The 14,445-nt window shown below is 52.6% G+C and overlaps 1 protein-coding gene across 2 annotated transcripts in view; it reads left to right on the forward strand.

Moving 5' to 3' along the window:
* LOC104553787 (transmembrane protein 121) overlaps positions 1 to 13,754 on the forward strand; it is a 113,131-nt gene extending 99,377 nt beyond the window's left edge. For both annotated transcript variants that reach the window (XM_062003714.1, XM_062003715.1), the window contains one exon: positions 11,867 to 13,754. In XM_062003714.1, coding sequence (XP_061859698.1) covers positions 12,444 to 13,382 — 939 coding nt within the window. In that variant the 5' untranslated portion in view covers positions 11,867 to 12,443 and the 3' untranslated portion in view covers positions 13,383 to 13,754. The remainder of the gene's footprint in view (positions 1 to 11,866) is intronic.
* The last annotated feature ends 691 nt before the right edge of the window (positions 13,755 to 14,445 follow it).

Genomic DNA, 14,445 nt, shown 5'->3' on the forward strand with positions numbered 1-14,445 from the left:
CAGGCAAATGTGTTAACAGAGGGAGGTGCTGCTGCAAAGGCACAGGCCCATAAAGCAGACAAGCACCTGGAGCTGTGGTGGCAGAGGGTCCCATGGGTTCCACCATGCTGGGAGGTGGGCTGCCAGGAATCACAGAATAGTCCTGGTTGGAAAAGACTTTTAAGATCATTGAGTCTAATGAGAAATGGCTGCCTAAGGAGATAGATCAGGCAGGAGGGGGGCTGCAGCTGTGGGGGACCCTGTGGGAGAGTGATGGTGTGCTCAGTCAGAGAGGGGTGAAGGGTAAGGCTGAGCAAGGACAGGGAGGAGATGGAAAATGGTTGTGCAGAAATCAGTGCAGTGTTCACATAGTGCTTAGGGAGGTCAGGAGGACCTTCAGAAGCAGGTTGCCTTCAAATTAAAATAAAAGCTGATTGCATGTTCCCCTATTGTGCCTCTGCAGCCCAGTGGGCTTTCTGTCAGCTCAGCAGTGACACAGGCTGCAGTAACCCTCCCTCTCTGCCCCTAGTCTTGCTGCTTTCCTAGCAGGGTTTCATCATTGCCCATCTGTACAGGAGGGATGCCTGGTGCTCTATGAGCACCAATTTTTCCCATGCCTCTTACAGTTGAGAATGCAGTGAGAAATACCTGCCAGAAAGGCATTTACCACATTTCACATACTTTCTCTGAAAAACTGGGGGAATGGCTGATCTATTCCACACTTCATTGCCACTTGTCTAGGGATGAGCTTCCCTCCTGCCAGGGGAGAAGGGGCAAAGGTGCCTGATGGCTCTGTGGCTATTAGTGGATAGAAAGAGATTTTAGTGCTTTTCCCTTTGTCTGACATTACTTGGGAATGAGGTTTGAGTCCTCTTACCCTGCATCTATGTTTTCTAGCAAACCACACAACATCTTCTTGATTGTTCCTGAAAAGTCTGAAGAGCTTGATGCTTTAAAGTCAATTTAAAGTTAGCAGAAGAAGGGAAAGGGAGGAACAGGATAAAATAACCTCAGAGAGAAAGGACATATTTTTGAGACTGAATAAACAGCTCAGGTTGACTCCTGACCATTCCTCCCATGTTTTTATTTTGCTCAGAAACCCAGGTGAAATTAATTAAAAGGCAGTCAAACAGAAATAATTTATATTGAATTTTCAGCCTGTCTGCTGGACCAAAACTAACTTGTTGTTCAGGCACCTCTGAGGGAGATGTGGCCCTGAATGGGGGAACTGCTCTCCCTGCCCTGCCCTGGGATGTCCTGCATCCCACCCATGCTCCTGCCTCCAGCCTCTGCAGCTCTCACAATATCTGGGTGCCTGTGGACTGTGTAGTGTGAGGAGAGGTGCACACCCAGGCATGGCAAGCCTGGAAGTGATGCACACTAATGGCTCTGTGACTGTGTGAGGTGAATGTTGTGATGTGTAGCTGCTGCGGTGGTTCCTGCGTCCCACGTGCGAGGCAGGGCTGTAGCTCCTGCCTTTGCTTGGCTGTGGGCAGCAGCAAGAGAGCTTTCCATGTGCCTTTTCATTCAAAAGGTGAAAAAAGAGAATGAAAAATTAGTCCCTTCTGAGTGCAGTTAGAAATAAACTACTTCTGAAGTTGACAATTTGGGGCAAGATGTTTCTAAATTAGACATTTTGAGTCAATTTCCATCTCTCATCCTCTGCATATCTCTTGTCTCATTTCACAGGGGGGAGAAAAACAGCAGCTCCCCATTCCTAAATAGTATCTTTCGGCAGCTGGCTAAGCTGCAAAAGGGATTAGCTTTGCCTTACGGCTCTGTACACAGCAATTTCAGGCTTGCATAGAAGTTGCATAGCCTTTCCAAGCAAGAAATTTCCCGTGAAGCTCCTTCTGGGGATAGCAGGAGATAGAAATGAGACTCTGGGGCAGCAGCATGCTGGGGATCAGGGAGCAGAGAACAGTAGGCAGGTGAAAGATCTGCTGTCAGGGACAAAGCTGGCTCTGATCTTGGGCAGGGTATGCTTTCCCAGCATCATGAATGAGGAAGCAAGGAGTCAGCCTGGAGCCTGGCAGAGACCCTGGTGCTGGCAGCCCTGATCCAGGGCTGAGGAGGTGGGGAGAGACCTTGTGCAAGCATCTCTTCCATCCCCAGGCTCCTGCAGTGTTGGAGGGGCTCAGTGGCGGGTCGTAGCCCATGGGCAGCTGGCCTGCGACAGCACTGGCACTCTCGGGTGGGTTTAACTCAGGCCTGGTGTGACCAAGCACTTAAGTCTGCATTCTTCCCTTGTCCACACATGGATTTTTAAGCCTGGCCAGCTTTTCCTTCTGCAGGGCACCCAACCCAGGCACATTCCTCCTGGCAGAACCTACATTGTTCTTTTGAGGTGGCAACCAGCTCTGGTCGCTTGCTCTGGTTGTACTGCCCCGTGCCAGCACAGGCAGCGCCAGCCCCATGGCACTTGATCTTAAAGGTCTTTTCCAGCCAGAATGATCCTGTGGGCATGCTGGCCAGGAGGCAGAAGATGGTAGCCACCCTCTGCCCTGGGCTGCCAGGCCAGCACTAGCCTCAGCCTGGGTGTGTGTGATGCCAGCGCAGATGTCGGCGGCACAGACCCCGCCGACTCTATGGCCTGAGCACATTCATCACGCGCTCTCCTTCTCTCCCTCCCTCATCCGCAGAGATGCCCGAATAGCAAGAGCCTGCTTTTGAGGTTGGAAGTCAGGTTTAGAATTTTAATGATATCCTGTATCCCACAGCCTTTCATTTGGGGAGAAACTGCTCTAAATGACCCATTTTTCTTAGTATAATGATAATCATTACCAAGAGGAAAACGAGCGCTGGCGCTGGGGACAAACACAGGCACACAGGAGATGGGGTGGCTGATTCTGACTGGCAAAATGCTACATGGAGAAATAAACCTTTTGTACTTAGAAGAAACGTAAAGATGTCTTTAAACATGCATGTAAATTTGTAACAAGTCACCGTGGCTTGAAATGGAAAGCAAGAGAGAGTAGCCATAAATATTTTATCTCCTTGGCAATGAGCTCCAGGCACAGCAAATTGTCACATCCTCCTGGGGAAGCGATGCCTGTTTGTACTGTTGGATGGGGAAGCTGCAGCATCTTCCAGTTTAGGTGCAGCCTTTTTGCCCAGCACCCTCCTCACCTGGGAGCTGGCAGCAGGGAGCCTGGGAGCTGTGTGGGACACAGCTGGAGGACCTTCAGAAAACACAGATCCTTCCTGCTGGAAGCTGTGCAGTAGTTTGTTAGCAGCATGTGACACAGCATGGGTGATCCTCCTGGTGAAGATGATGAGAGCAGAAGCCTTCATCAGACATGCTCCTGGAAGCTCTGAGCTTTTTGCAGTGCTGTTAAAATGTGACCCTGCAGCACTGGGTCAGGGACCAGAAGATGTTCCATGGAGCAGAGCCACACTCCTGCCCCTGTGCTTCCAGGTGCTGGAGCAGATTTGGGGAACTGGGCTTGGTCTTGACTCTCCATGTGAACTTGGAGGTCCTTTGCCTTCAGAGAAGGAGTCAAATCCCATCTGCTGGCTGGAGGTGACACTAGGCTGAACGCACTGCAGATAGCTGAGTGCTGCATAGGGCTATAACAGGAGGTGCTGTGGAGAGCTGTCCTCAAGATGAAACACAAGACATCTCATTTAGAGCCCAGACTTCAGTCTACAAGTCATCAGCTGCCCCTGACCATGGTGTTCAGGCATCTAAATAATTCAATTAGGTGTGACCCAAGGAAAACCTATAAACATATAATTGATTGGGAGAAGGAGTTCTGATCCCAGGTAATTGCTCTCTCCTGGAGCAGCCTGCGGCAGCTCCTCAGCCTGGCTCAGATGCCAAGGATATAGCTGGTTAAGTCTGTGAGTGATATAAGAAATCTGGTCTCTAGATGCTGGAATTGAATTAGACACCAGCAAGACAGATTTTATTAGATTTATTGGGTGGCTGGTGGAAGGAATGCTGGAAACTAGAGGAAGAGAAATGTCTTCCTGGTGACCTCTGGCATTATTTGTCTTGTGCTGCATCAAGATGGGTGCAATGTCTGTTTCCCAAGTGTTGTCAGAGCAGCAGATGCCAGCATTGCCCAGGGTGGGGGAGGTGATGCTGAGCTTGATGTCTGTGTGAAAGGCCAGCCACATCTGCCTGCTGTCCCTCCTGGGCCTAACAAACTCCCATTCCAGGAGGATTTGGCAGTGTCCTGGACTTATATGATGGAGAGCAGAGTCTGCTGAGGCCCATCTCCACCTCTGTGGCTTCACCAACTCCCTACCATGACTCAACTGTGATTTAACACCAGGCAAGTTGATAGTTGTCTGATAGAGGATGTGCCAGCGACCTGCTAGGGTTTCATGGCAACCAGTAGTGAGCTATAGCCATCAATAATTAACACTGAGCCAGCCTTGCCACAGTAAACTCACCAAGTGCATGGCAAGGCAAAGGTTCCTTAGTTTTGCAAATCACCCACCAGTTCTCTTTTTCACTGCTGAGGTTTGAGGTGAGCTTTGCAAAAAGATGTGATGTCATTGGTGAAGCTTTTGCTGGGATGCACCCATGCCCTGCTGCCTGCTCACTAATCACTTCCCTGGGAAATGAAAATAGCTGAGATGCCCTCTCATCTTGTGGAGAACTGTCTCAGCTACAAAAGCAACATAGTGAGCAGCTTTATGTCTGTGCTCCCCCCAGGCAGGGTACGTGGCTGCCTTAGACCTGAGTGAGCAGCAGTGTGCCGGGTGTCCCCAGAGGATGAGACCTGTTGTCAGAGGAGAGGCTGTGTCTCAGGAAGGTATCTCGAGGAGTAGATAGGGGAATAAACCCTGTGGGAGCCAGCCAGGCATCACCAGCTGTACCATCTCAAGGTGGCTTGGGAGAACAGACAGCAGCGAAGTTACCCCAGGGATTAACTGGGTGCCCCTGCTCTGCTGCTACACAGCAGCTGAATCCTGGCAGTGCAGGAAGTGGGGAGTTCCCCCACTCTGAGTTCAGGTTCCCTGGTGAGGTTTGGAGGGGGCATTGTATGCTGCCCAGGTGCATAGGGAGAGGACACCATACCAGGCTCAACAGGAGCCAGCAGACACACTCTCCCTTTATCATTGGCACTGGGCTCTTCTGCATTCCACACAGACGTTCTTGCTGTCCTTCCACCCTAGCACAGAGCTTCCTCTGGGAGCTGGCACAACACCTCTTAGAGGTTACTGAATGCAGAAAATGCTCAGTACCTTCAGTGTCAAGTACCAGGAGTCTCCAGGATTGCAGTTTGAGGGTCAGACTCCTCTGTCCTCCTCCCAGTCCTTCCCTTTAAAGCTTGCCCTAGTTTATGTGCATCAGTCATTTCCTGCCTGGAGCCTTTCCTTGCATTGTGTGGGTCAGAGAGGAGTTAAGAGGAGGTCTCACCTACTGGCTTTAGTCTGCCATCATGTCTGGCCTCGAGTCAGACAAACCAGTGGGTGCCTCTGCTCAGGCTGCAAGTCAGCCCCTCATCCCTTCAGCTGTCTCATGCAGATAGAAGATAACCTGCAGAGCTCAGATCCATCTACTCTAGGAGGTTTCTGGAGATCTACCCCAGAGCTCCCAGCAGTTCCTTCCTCTCCAAGCATGCTTTTAGCACCAGGTAGCTCCCAGTGCTCTCCTATTTATAGCTTTGCACACCAACTTCCATTTTCTTCTAATTGGCTGCCTCTCTCTCCATTATGCTGTGCTGAGGTGAGGGGCAGCCAGGGCTGTTTGGCTCCCAGGCACCCGCTGCTGCACCAACAGCACTGAGAGTATTGGAGTGCATGGGGTGAGGGTGCTGAGAGCAGTGCTCCCAGGAGAATTTTATGCATCCCAGACAGCACCCAGGAGAGGGAGGACAAAGATGAGGAAGAGCAGGGAGCTTTTGCATCCCTCATCTTTGGGGATTTCCAGCAGGCAGTGGGAGAAGCATCTGTGGGAGGACTCTGCTGGCTCTGTATTTTCCTTTCCCCTAATACTGACAACGGGAGGTTATTTGAGGACCTGGCAGTGATTCATACACAAAAGTACAGCCTCAAGCTACCAAAATTGGATCAAAATTTTTTGGCCCTGCTGTTTGCATTTCTGCTTATTTGTAGCACAGAGAAAAATCAGGTGCAGGTACAGGTTGGAGACCATTTGGGTCAGGCTTATACACCCAGCTAGGTACCAGGCAGAGGTCAAAACTGGTGGTGTATTGCTGTATTTTAGTTGGATGACAAGTTGCAGGTGCCCTGTCAACCCTGCAGTGCCTGAGGAGGAGGGCTGTCATGCACCCAGTGCCTCATCACCTGTGTGATGTCCTTTGCCCCCAGCACAAGGATGGCACAGCTCCTTCAGCTGAAAGCAAAACAGTTCTCCAGGCAGGACACAGGTCCTGCTTGAGGGACTGGCACTGTCATGGGTGATGTGGCTGGGCTGTTGGATATATCTGCAGATGGCACACTCTGGGGTGGGCTGGAGGAAATGACTAACATCCAACAGCATCTCATAAAAGCGGGGAAATGTCAGGAAAACAAAAAAAGAGTACAGCTGGGTCAGATTCCTCTGACAGGGTCAAGTCACATCAGTGCTGGGCACAGTGTTTGCAGGAGCCCTGCGGTGGGAGGAGAGCTTGGGAGGGCAGGGGCACAGGGAAGATGCTGATGGACTTTGGGAGAGAAGGAATAGATCTCTACGGGTGAGGCAGGCCCAGGAGAACCCCTGAAGTTGCAGAGGCAAAAAGCCCCAGGGCCAGTGGGGAAAGCTATGCTGAAGGGTGAGCAGAGGGTGCAGGGATCCTACAGTGAGGAGATGAGGATAGGGCCACCTCTGTGAGCAGGACCTGCAATCTACAGGCACTGAGCTCCATGTGCATCTCCCACCATGACAAACACACGCAGCCAGATGTTTGCCAAAGGGGCCTCATGCCAAACCCTACAAACTGTGGGAGATCTTGATGCTTTTCAGTCTGGGGTTTGGTCCAGATCAGACAAAATCCACCCGCCTTGGAACCGCCGAGCGACGTCTCTGCAGAAACAGCACGTTTTGCTGGGGCAATGGGGAATTGTTGTGGTAGTGTCAAAACATAGTATTGTGATTTTATGTACAAGTCAAAATGAATCATTTACCTTCTCTAAACACTACGTTTAAACACTCAAAATATCTGGAAAGCTGCTTTTTTTTTGGTGATTTTCTCTCATTCTTTGACACGTCTGTCAAATATCATCAAACTCGGTGTGTTTGTGAATGGAGAGATGTTCCCTGGCAGCTCCAGCCGCCTGCATCAGCAGGAAAGCCTTGGCCAGGGCAGCCGTGGGGGACAGGACTGCAAATGCAAAAGGGCATCCATCCCATGCAGGGCTCTGCTTTGGGCAAGAAGCAGTTCCTCACCCCATCACAAAAATGATGTGATTGGAAGTGGGTTTATGTTTTTTTTCCCTGCACGGGCAGCAAGGTCTGATACATTCCACATGAGTTTCTTTTGGGGAAATGGGGGGGTGAAATGAACCCCCCGAGGGAATCGAGAGGGTTTGAGGCACGTGAGCGTTGCGGCTGCCCTCACTGGTATAAGCAGGAGCTGGTTTCCCTGCTGCACTGTGTATACAGGGCAGGTTCTGGGACCAGTTTGCAGCTCTTTCTCTGTTTCTCGATGTGCCAACATGGTAAATTATCTGTAATCATTAGCAAGTGGGCTGTTTCCTCCTTCAGACGTAATTAGTGGGCAGGGTCCGGAAAAATCTTCCTCAATCTCATTTCCTTCACAGGATGCACTTGAGATGCTGTTGCTGCCTGGGAGGAGGCTGGGCACAGCCACTGCCCAGAAGCCAACTTCCCCATTTGTCAGGGCAGAGCATCCCCCCTCCCCATTGCAGAGCATCCTCCATTCCCCAGGGCAGACTATGACCTGTTCTCCAGGGTAGGGCATCATCCTCTGTTCCCCAAGGAAGAGCATCCCCCCTGTTGCAGAGCATCCCCCAAATCCCATTGCAGAGCATCCTCCATTCCCCAGGGCAGACTGTGGCCTGCTCCCCAGGGCAGAGCATCATCCTCCATTCCCCAAGGAAGATCATCCCCCCTGTTGCAGAGCATCCTTCATTCCCCAAGGCAGAGCTTCCCCTCACTCCCCAGGGTAGAGCATCCCCCCTCTGTCAGTCCCCAGGGGCTGTGCAGGGGGAGGCAGGTGAAATCCCATCCTGCAGGTCAGTGAGGCTGGATGAGACAGCCACCAGCCTCAGTTTTCAGCCGGGTGAGGCAGGAAAATGCAATGGCACGGGGACAACGTGATTTACAATTCCTCAGTCAGAAGAGGATTTGTGCTCCCTGTAAACCCCATCTCACAAATAATTCAGAGGGCTGTAAAAAGCATAAGCAATTAAGAGGCACTTCCCAGCCCCAAGCTCTGCGGAGAGCAGGTCACTGGGCTGTCCCTCAGCTGCTCCCTAAAGCACAGGCAGCTGCCCATGGGCAATGCCAGTGCCCGGGCAGCTCAACCACAGCCAAAGGTGGCTGTGCCCATTGCCTCATCCCCTCCTCCCTGCTGGAGACGGTGTGGTGACACAGAGCATGGCAGGGTGCAGGGAAAAAGCTTTTTGTGGAGCAGCAGTCCTTCTGAGGGCTGAAGGACCAAGTGAAAGGAAACTCCCGATTGACATTCAGGAAAGCTGGGATAAATCAAAGCAATTAAAGTGCAAATGAAGCCTTAAGCAATGCAGCATCCTAATTACCGGGTGTGGACTTCTGCCTTGGTCACTCCCTCTTTTATTTATAGACAGAATCAAATCACCTAAATAATTTAGACTAATTTGCCAGGTAGAGCCGTGGTGCTGGCATTCATGAGGCTGTGTTTTGACAGCAGCTCCACGAGCCCCCCAGGCTTTGTCCCCCAGATGTGGGTGATGGGGTTTGTGGGAGTGCACTGGGATGGCCACCACTCCCTGCACCGTGCCCGCTGCCGTGCCAGCTGATGCCAGAAGAGGATGCCAGAGGGCACTGTTGATGGATGGCTGCGGGTGGCAGAGGCTGGCCACGGCAGGGTGAGCAGTAATTCATCACACCACAACAAGCTGCAAGGAAATGGCCTCGAGTTGCACCAGGGGAGGTTTAGATTGGAGAGGAGGGAGAACTTTTTCCCTGAGACAGTTGTTAAACACTGTCCTGGGCTGCTCAGGGAGCTGGGGGAGTCCTCAGCCCTGGACATATTGAAAAGACACATAGCTGAGGTGCTGAGGGCCATGGGTTAGTGATGGGCTTGGCAGTGTGAGGGAAGGGGTCAGACCCAATGACCTTAAAGGTCTTTTCCAACCAAAATGATTCTGTGATTCTAAGCCACCAGTGTCACGGAGGACCACACAGTTTAATTTTCTTCCCACTTGCCCGGGCTGATGGTGAAGCAAAGCTCTGGCCACACATCCTCTGGTAACCACAGGTTCTTTATAGCAGCTGGGATGGCTGGGGAGTGGGATGTCCCCAAACAAGCTCCAGGGATGCCCCAGGACACTGCCCTGGGCTGCATCTCACCAGCTGATCACCAGCTGCTCTGGTGTTAGTGAGTGTATTTGCAACAGAGCTGTTTTTGTAGGGGTTGAATTTTGGGCTGAATGTTGTCCTGGTAAGGAAGACCATAGTAGCCAAGTCTGAAGCATCACTGCACCCCCTGCTCTTGGGAGCCCTGGCACTGGATGCGAAGGCTGCTCCATCCCTTCCTGTAGGAAGCTGCCAGCCTGGCTGACTGGCATCCATAGCAGCCCGAGCTCATTACATTCAGGTGAGCTGCCTTTTATGGACAAGAATTCCCACAGGAAGAAAAAAAAATGTGAATTCTTATCTAAACAAATATTTGCCTCAAATATGCTCCCGTGGCCATCTGACATGCTCCATTTCTTGTTTATCCAGCACGTTTCTCAGGTGGCTTCTGAATGTACTGTCAAATGCAGTCATTCAAAAATTATGAATCAAGATTTCCCAGAGCAATCGTTGTTTAAGAACTACCCTGCTTTTTTCAGTAGTCCTCTGAGGAGAGTTTGATGTGCCCTGTCCCTGGTAGGATGGGCACACGTCACTCAAACGGGCAAGCTCTGCTCCATAGATTGACGGATATTCTGTATATAGAGGACCAGGGCTACGAGAGGAGGGGAAATGACCAGCTATTGCACAACTGGAAAGTACAAAGAAGAGCTTGCAGTGCAGCAGATGCTTGGAAGCTAGTTGCAAAAGGCGAGAGAGGTGCTCACCCTGGGTAATGTAGGGTTTAACCCAGGCAAAAGCAGCGCTGCAGCCCTGGGATTCAGCTCAGCCCTGCCACCCCCTTCCTGCACTCCAAAAGGTCACCAGAGCAAGTGAATGTGTCTATCAGATGAAGCTGCTGTCAGTCGTTTGGGAGTGGACTGGAGGGAGGAATCCACCCTTTGGGCTTATTTTTTGCTGAAAACAGTGTGCTCAGCACTGGTGGTGAAAGACTTGTTTGCTGCTGTTGCAAACACCGTGAGTTCCTGGGCATTCAGGGAGAGGCAGGGTAGAGTTTTGCTGAAGACAGCTGTGGCTGGGAGCGTGTGTGTGCCTTCCCCCCTGGCTTCCCAGACCACACGTGATGCACCGGGGCATGATTTACAAGCAAGCTGCTTCCTAACCTTAACATGCTGTGATGCACCCACTGCCCTTTAAATAACTACTGCCTTTTGAAGGCATAAATACTTAAGGGGGAAAGAGGAAAAAAAAAAGCCCACCATTCCCTCCTGGAAGATGTAATTTATCTGGAATTATCCATCCTTGGCTATAAATCCCCTGTAAAACTTGGCACGAGTTTAAAAGCAGTTACAGCAATGACTGTATATTTTTATCTGAAACCTCAAGAAAGAACAAATTGAAGCCCAAATCAGCAGCAGAGAGCCGAGCTGGGGGGAGCAGGGCTGTGGTGAATGTTCAGTTAGGGGTACTCATCATCATCCCTCCCCCTCATCTTTTTGGTTTCTTTTTGAGCAAATTCCTGCTTGAGAAATTATTTCAACAAGCCAGTTCTCCCTGCTGTGCATGGGTCTGGTGGTGGACTCAGAAAAGTAGTGTGGGGGTCCCAGCTGGGGCAAGCGGTCTTTAAGGTCTCTGCTAATGTTTACTCAGCCTGCCACATCCTTTGGGCACCAAGGCACAGGTATGCACAGCCCTGGTGTCCACCTGCTTGGGCACGCAGCATCTGCCTCTGACTCATCTGGCTTCCCACTTCTTTGTTCTTCTTCTTTCCCTGAAGCAGGAGAAGAATACAGCTTTTATTTAAATGAGAGCCTATAAACATAAGCAGCTTCCCTGTGCAAAGTAGGGCAGGTTTTTAATGGCTTACAGTTCCTTAGGCTTGGCTCCTTCTCTTCAACCTCCACCTCTGCCTCTTTCCCTGAAAGATGAGACCAGCCAGGTTTGTGTGTGTCCTTGTTAAGGCAGGTGGTGGGGAGCAGGAGCAGTGCCACCGAGCCCCTCCAACAGCTCCTGGGGCTCTTCCCAGTGAGCAAGGATGGATTCCCTGAGGGATGGGCAGCCAAACTGCATGTGTGTGTGTGCCTCAGCTCAGCACCTTTGCAGCCGGTCCAGAAAGCTACTGAGACCTCATGCTGCCCCAGGGACAGCTTTGCTACCCCCTGTCCTGCCATGCCAGGGACAGCCCAAGCCCCCTGTGCCAGCCTTAGCTCTTGCTTTCCAACCTGGGCTGTGCTCCTGCTTTCTCTCCCTGCTTGTCTGGACACTCTGGGCTCTGTTTGTCCTCAATAAAATGCCATTCTGCGTTAAGGCACACACAGGGCATGGTGGTGGGTGCCTCTACAGTAGGATGGTACCTGGCAGGAGTGTGGCTCGTGCCACAGCATGAGGTGAGCTGAGCTGAGGGGGGCTGCTGTCCACACTATCCCATGGCCCACACCCCTAATGCTTGTCCTCTGCTGTCTTTTCCAGGGATGGAGGGATGTGTGTACAGCTGGGAGCAGCAGGAGCACAGCACAGCCCCACAGGGATAGGTGTGAAGGAGGACACAGCGGGATCTCCCCTAGACCTCAGAGGAGCGTGGGATCTCACTGGGAAGAGGAGAGCTCCCTTTCCTTCCCTGCCAGCCAGATCTGCCTGCTGCCCAGTCACCTACTGCATTTCCAGAGCTCTGTGCCAGGATTTGGGGAGGTGCATTAGTGCCATAGGCTCACTGGAGACCCTGACAAGGATGGGAGACCCGCCGCAGAGGAGAGACGTCCCTTGAGGAGGCCCTGCAGCTCTGTGACCCCTGGCTGTTGCCAGCAGAGGCTGCCTGGGGCTGGTGGCAGAGCCGCGGTGCTTGCAGGGCACAGCCTGCGAAGGGCGAGGAGCCAGGGACAGGGTCTGCAGGGGTGGCCCAGAGCCACTGCTCCTCCGGGGACCTCTTCCTGGGGCTGTGGGACAGAGCAGCCCTCGGTCCCCGGGCTGGCTGTAGATGTGTCCCCGTTTTCCCCCGGCAGGACCGCTCCCTTAGCGCCAGCACGGAGCGAGGGCCGCTCGTCTCACCATGGTGCTGCCGCCGCCTGACAAGCGCCACGTCTGCCTGACCACCATCGTCATCATGACCAGCATGGCCTTCATGGACGCCTACCTGGTGGAGCAGAACCAAGGGCCCCGCAAGATCGGCGTCTGCATCATTGTGCTGGTGGGGGACATCTGCTTCCTCATCGTGCTGCGTTACGTGGCGGTGTGGGTGGGGGCCGAGGTGAAGACGGCCAAGCGGGGCTACGCCATGATCCTGTGGTTCCTCTACATCTTCGTGCTGGAGATCAAGCTCTATTTCATCTTTCAGAATTACAAAGCGGACAAGAAGAACCTGGAGACGGTGGCCAGGAAAGCCCTGACCCTGCTCCTCTCCATCTGCGTGCCGGGGCTCTACCTGGTGCTGGTGGCCTTGGACAGCATGGAGTACATACGGACCTTTCGGAAGAAAGAGGACTTGAGGGGACGCCTCTTCTGGGTGGCCCTTGACCTGCTGGATATCCTGGACATCCAGGCCAACCTGTGGGAGCCGCACAGGACCGGCCTGCCCATCTGGGCAGAGGGGCTCATGTTCTTCTACTGCTACATACTCCTCCTGATCCTGCCTTGCGTGTCCCTCAGCGAGATCAGCATGCAAGGGGAGCACATTGCCCCGCAAAAAATGATGCTCTACCCCGTCCTCAGCCTGGTCACCATTAACATCGTCACCATCTTCATCCGGGCCGTCAACATGGTATTGTTCCAGGACAGCAGGGTCTCCACCATCTTTATCGGCAAGAACATTATCGCTATCGCCACCAAGGCCTGCACCTTCCTCGAGTACAAGCGGCAGGTGAAGGAATTCCCCCAGAACGCCATCGCCCTGGAGCTCCAGCAGAACTCCCTCTCCCACAACCAGACCATCCACAGCGCACAAGGCATCCCCCACGAGCCGTCTCCCACCAGCGAGATCCTGGACACCTGAGGGGTGAGCCCCGGGCGAGCGTCGGTCCCGATGGCCCCGTGCCGAGCGGAGGAGGGGTGCTGCTCTCTGGCTGCATCAGATCCTGGCGCCGAGGGCTCTTCTAGGCACAAAACACCAAGCACGTTTGTGTTGAGCTATGGAGTGTCCCCTAGACGTCTTCATCTCAGGTATAACCCTAGGAGTCCTCCAGACAAACCAAATGAACTTGAGCAACGGACCTGAACCAGCTACTCCTCTCCTTCCCGCCACCTTCTCCTCTCCCGAGCAAAGACCGCTAAGGTTGCAATGTCCCTTTTTATTCCTCGAGCACCTCACCTTTACTCCAAGCCTGGAATGGAGATTTTGTTACTGGAGACCTTTCTTTTTATGGAGTGGTGACAGGGGCATAGGTGTACAAGTTTGCTGGGGGTGGGGGGGGAGGGGAGGGAAGGGTGGGATGTTTGAACCAGTAAACCCTGTGATGTCAATGTCTCTTATCTCTGATGGTTATGTTTACAGTTTCCTATTTATAATGGCTCCTGGGCTGCCCTAGGGGCTGGTGTCCTTGCAGTTGGGGGTGGGTGAGAGCAGAAAGCACTGAGGCCAGGGGCTGGAACGGTTGCCCCCTGCCCCTTTGCTTGAGGGGAACCGCACCTCCACCAGTACCGCACCAACGCCTGCTCCGTCAGGAGCAACGTCTGACAAGCTGAAGCTACTCTGATGCTGGTGTTCTATGTATTTCCTTCACTCCCACCAACTCAGCACAATATTTCTATTTTTAGAAGGGTCTCTCTTGTCTCTCTCCCCCCTGCCATGAGCCGCCCTGGCCCCGCTGGCACCTCAGAGGGCTGAAGTAATAAGGATGGCGACGATGCATTTCATCCCTGGCATCGAGTGTTTATAAAGAGGGCTGCTTTCCACAGCTACTATATTTTTAAAATAAAATCTTTCAAAATACAAAAAAAAAAACCCCAAAAAAGAGTCAAGAAGGATGTGGTGCCCTAGGCAGGGGTGTCCTCCTCCAGCGTGAGCCGTGGCGAGGGGCTTGGAGGCCAGACAATAAAAGCCCCATGAGAGCAATGGC

The sequence above is a fragment of the Colius striatus genome, chromosome 10, assembly GCF_028858725.1.
Source record: "Colius striatus isolate bColStr4 chromosome 10, bColStr4.1.hap1, whole genome shotgun sequence".
Taxonomy (NCBI): Eukaryota; Metazoa; Chordata; class Aves; order Coliiformes; family Coliidae; genus Colius; species Colius striatus.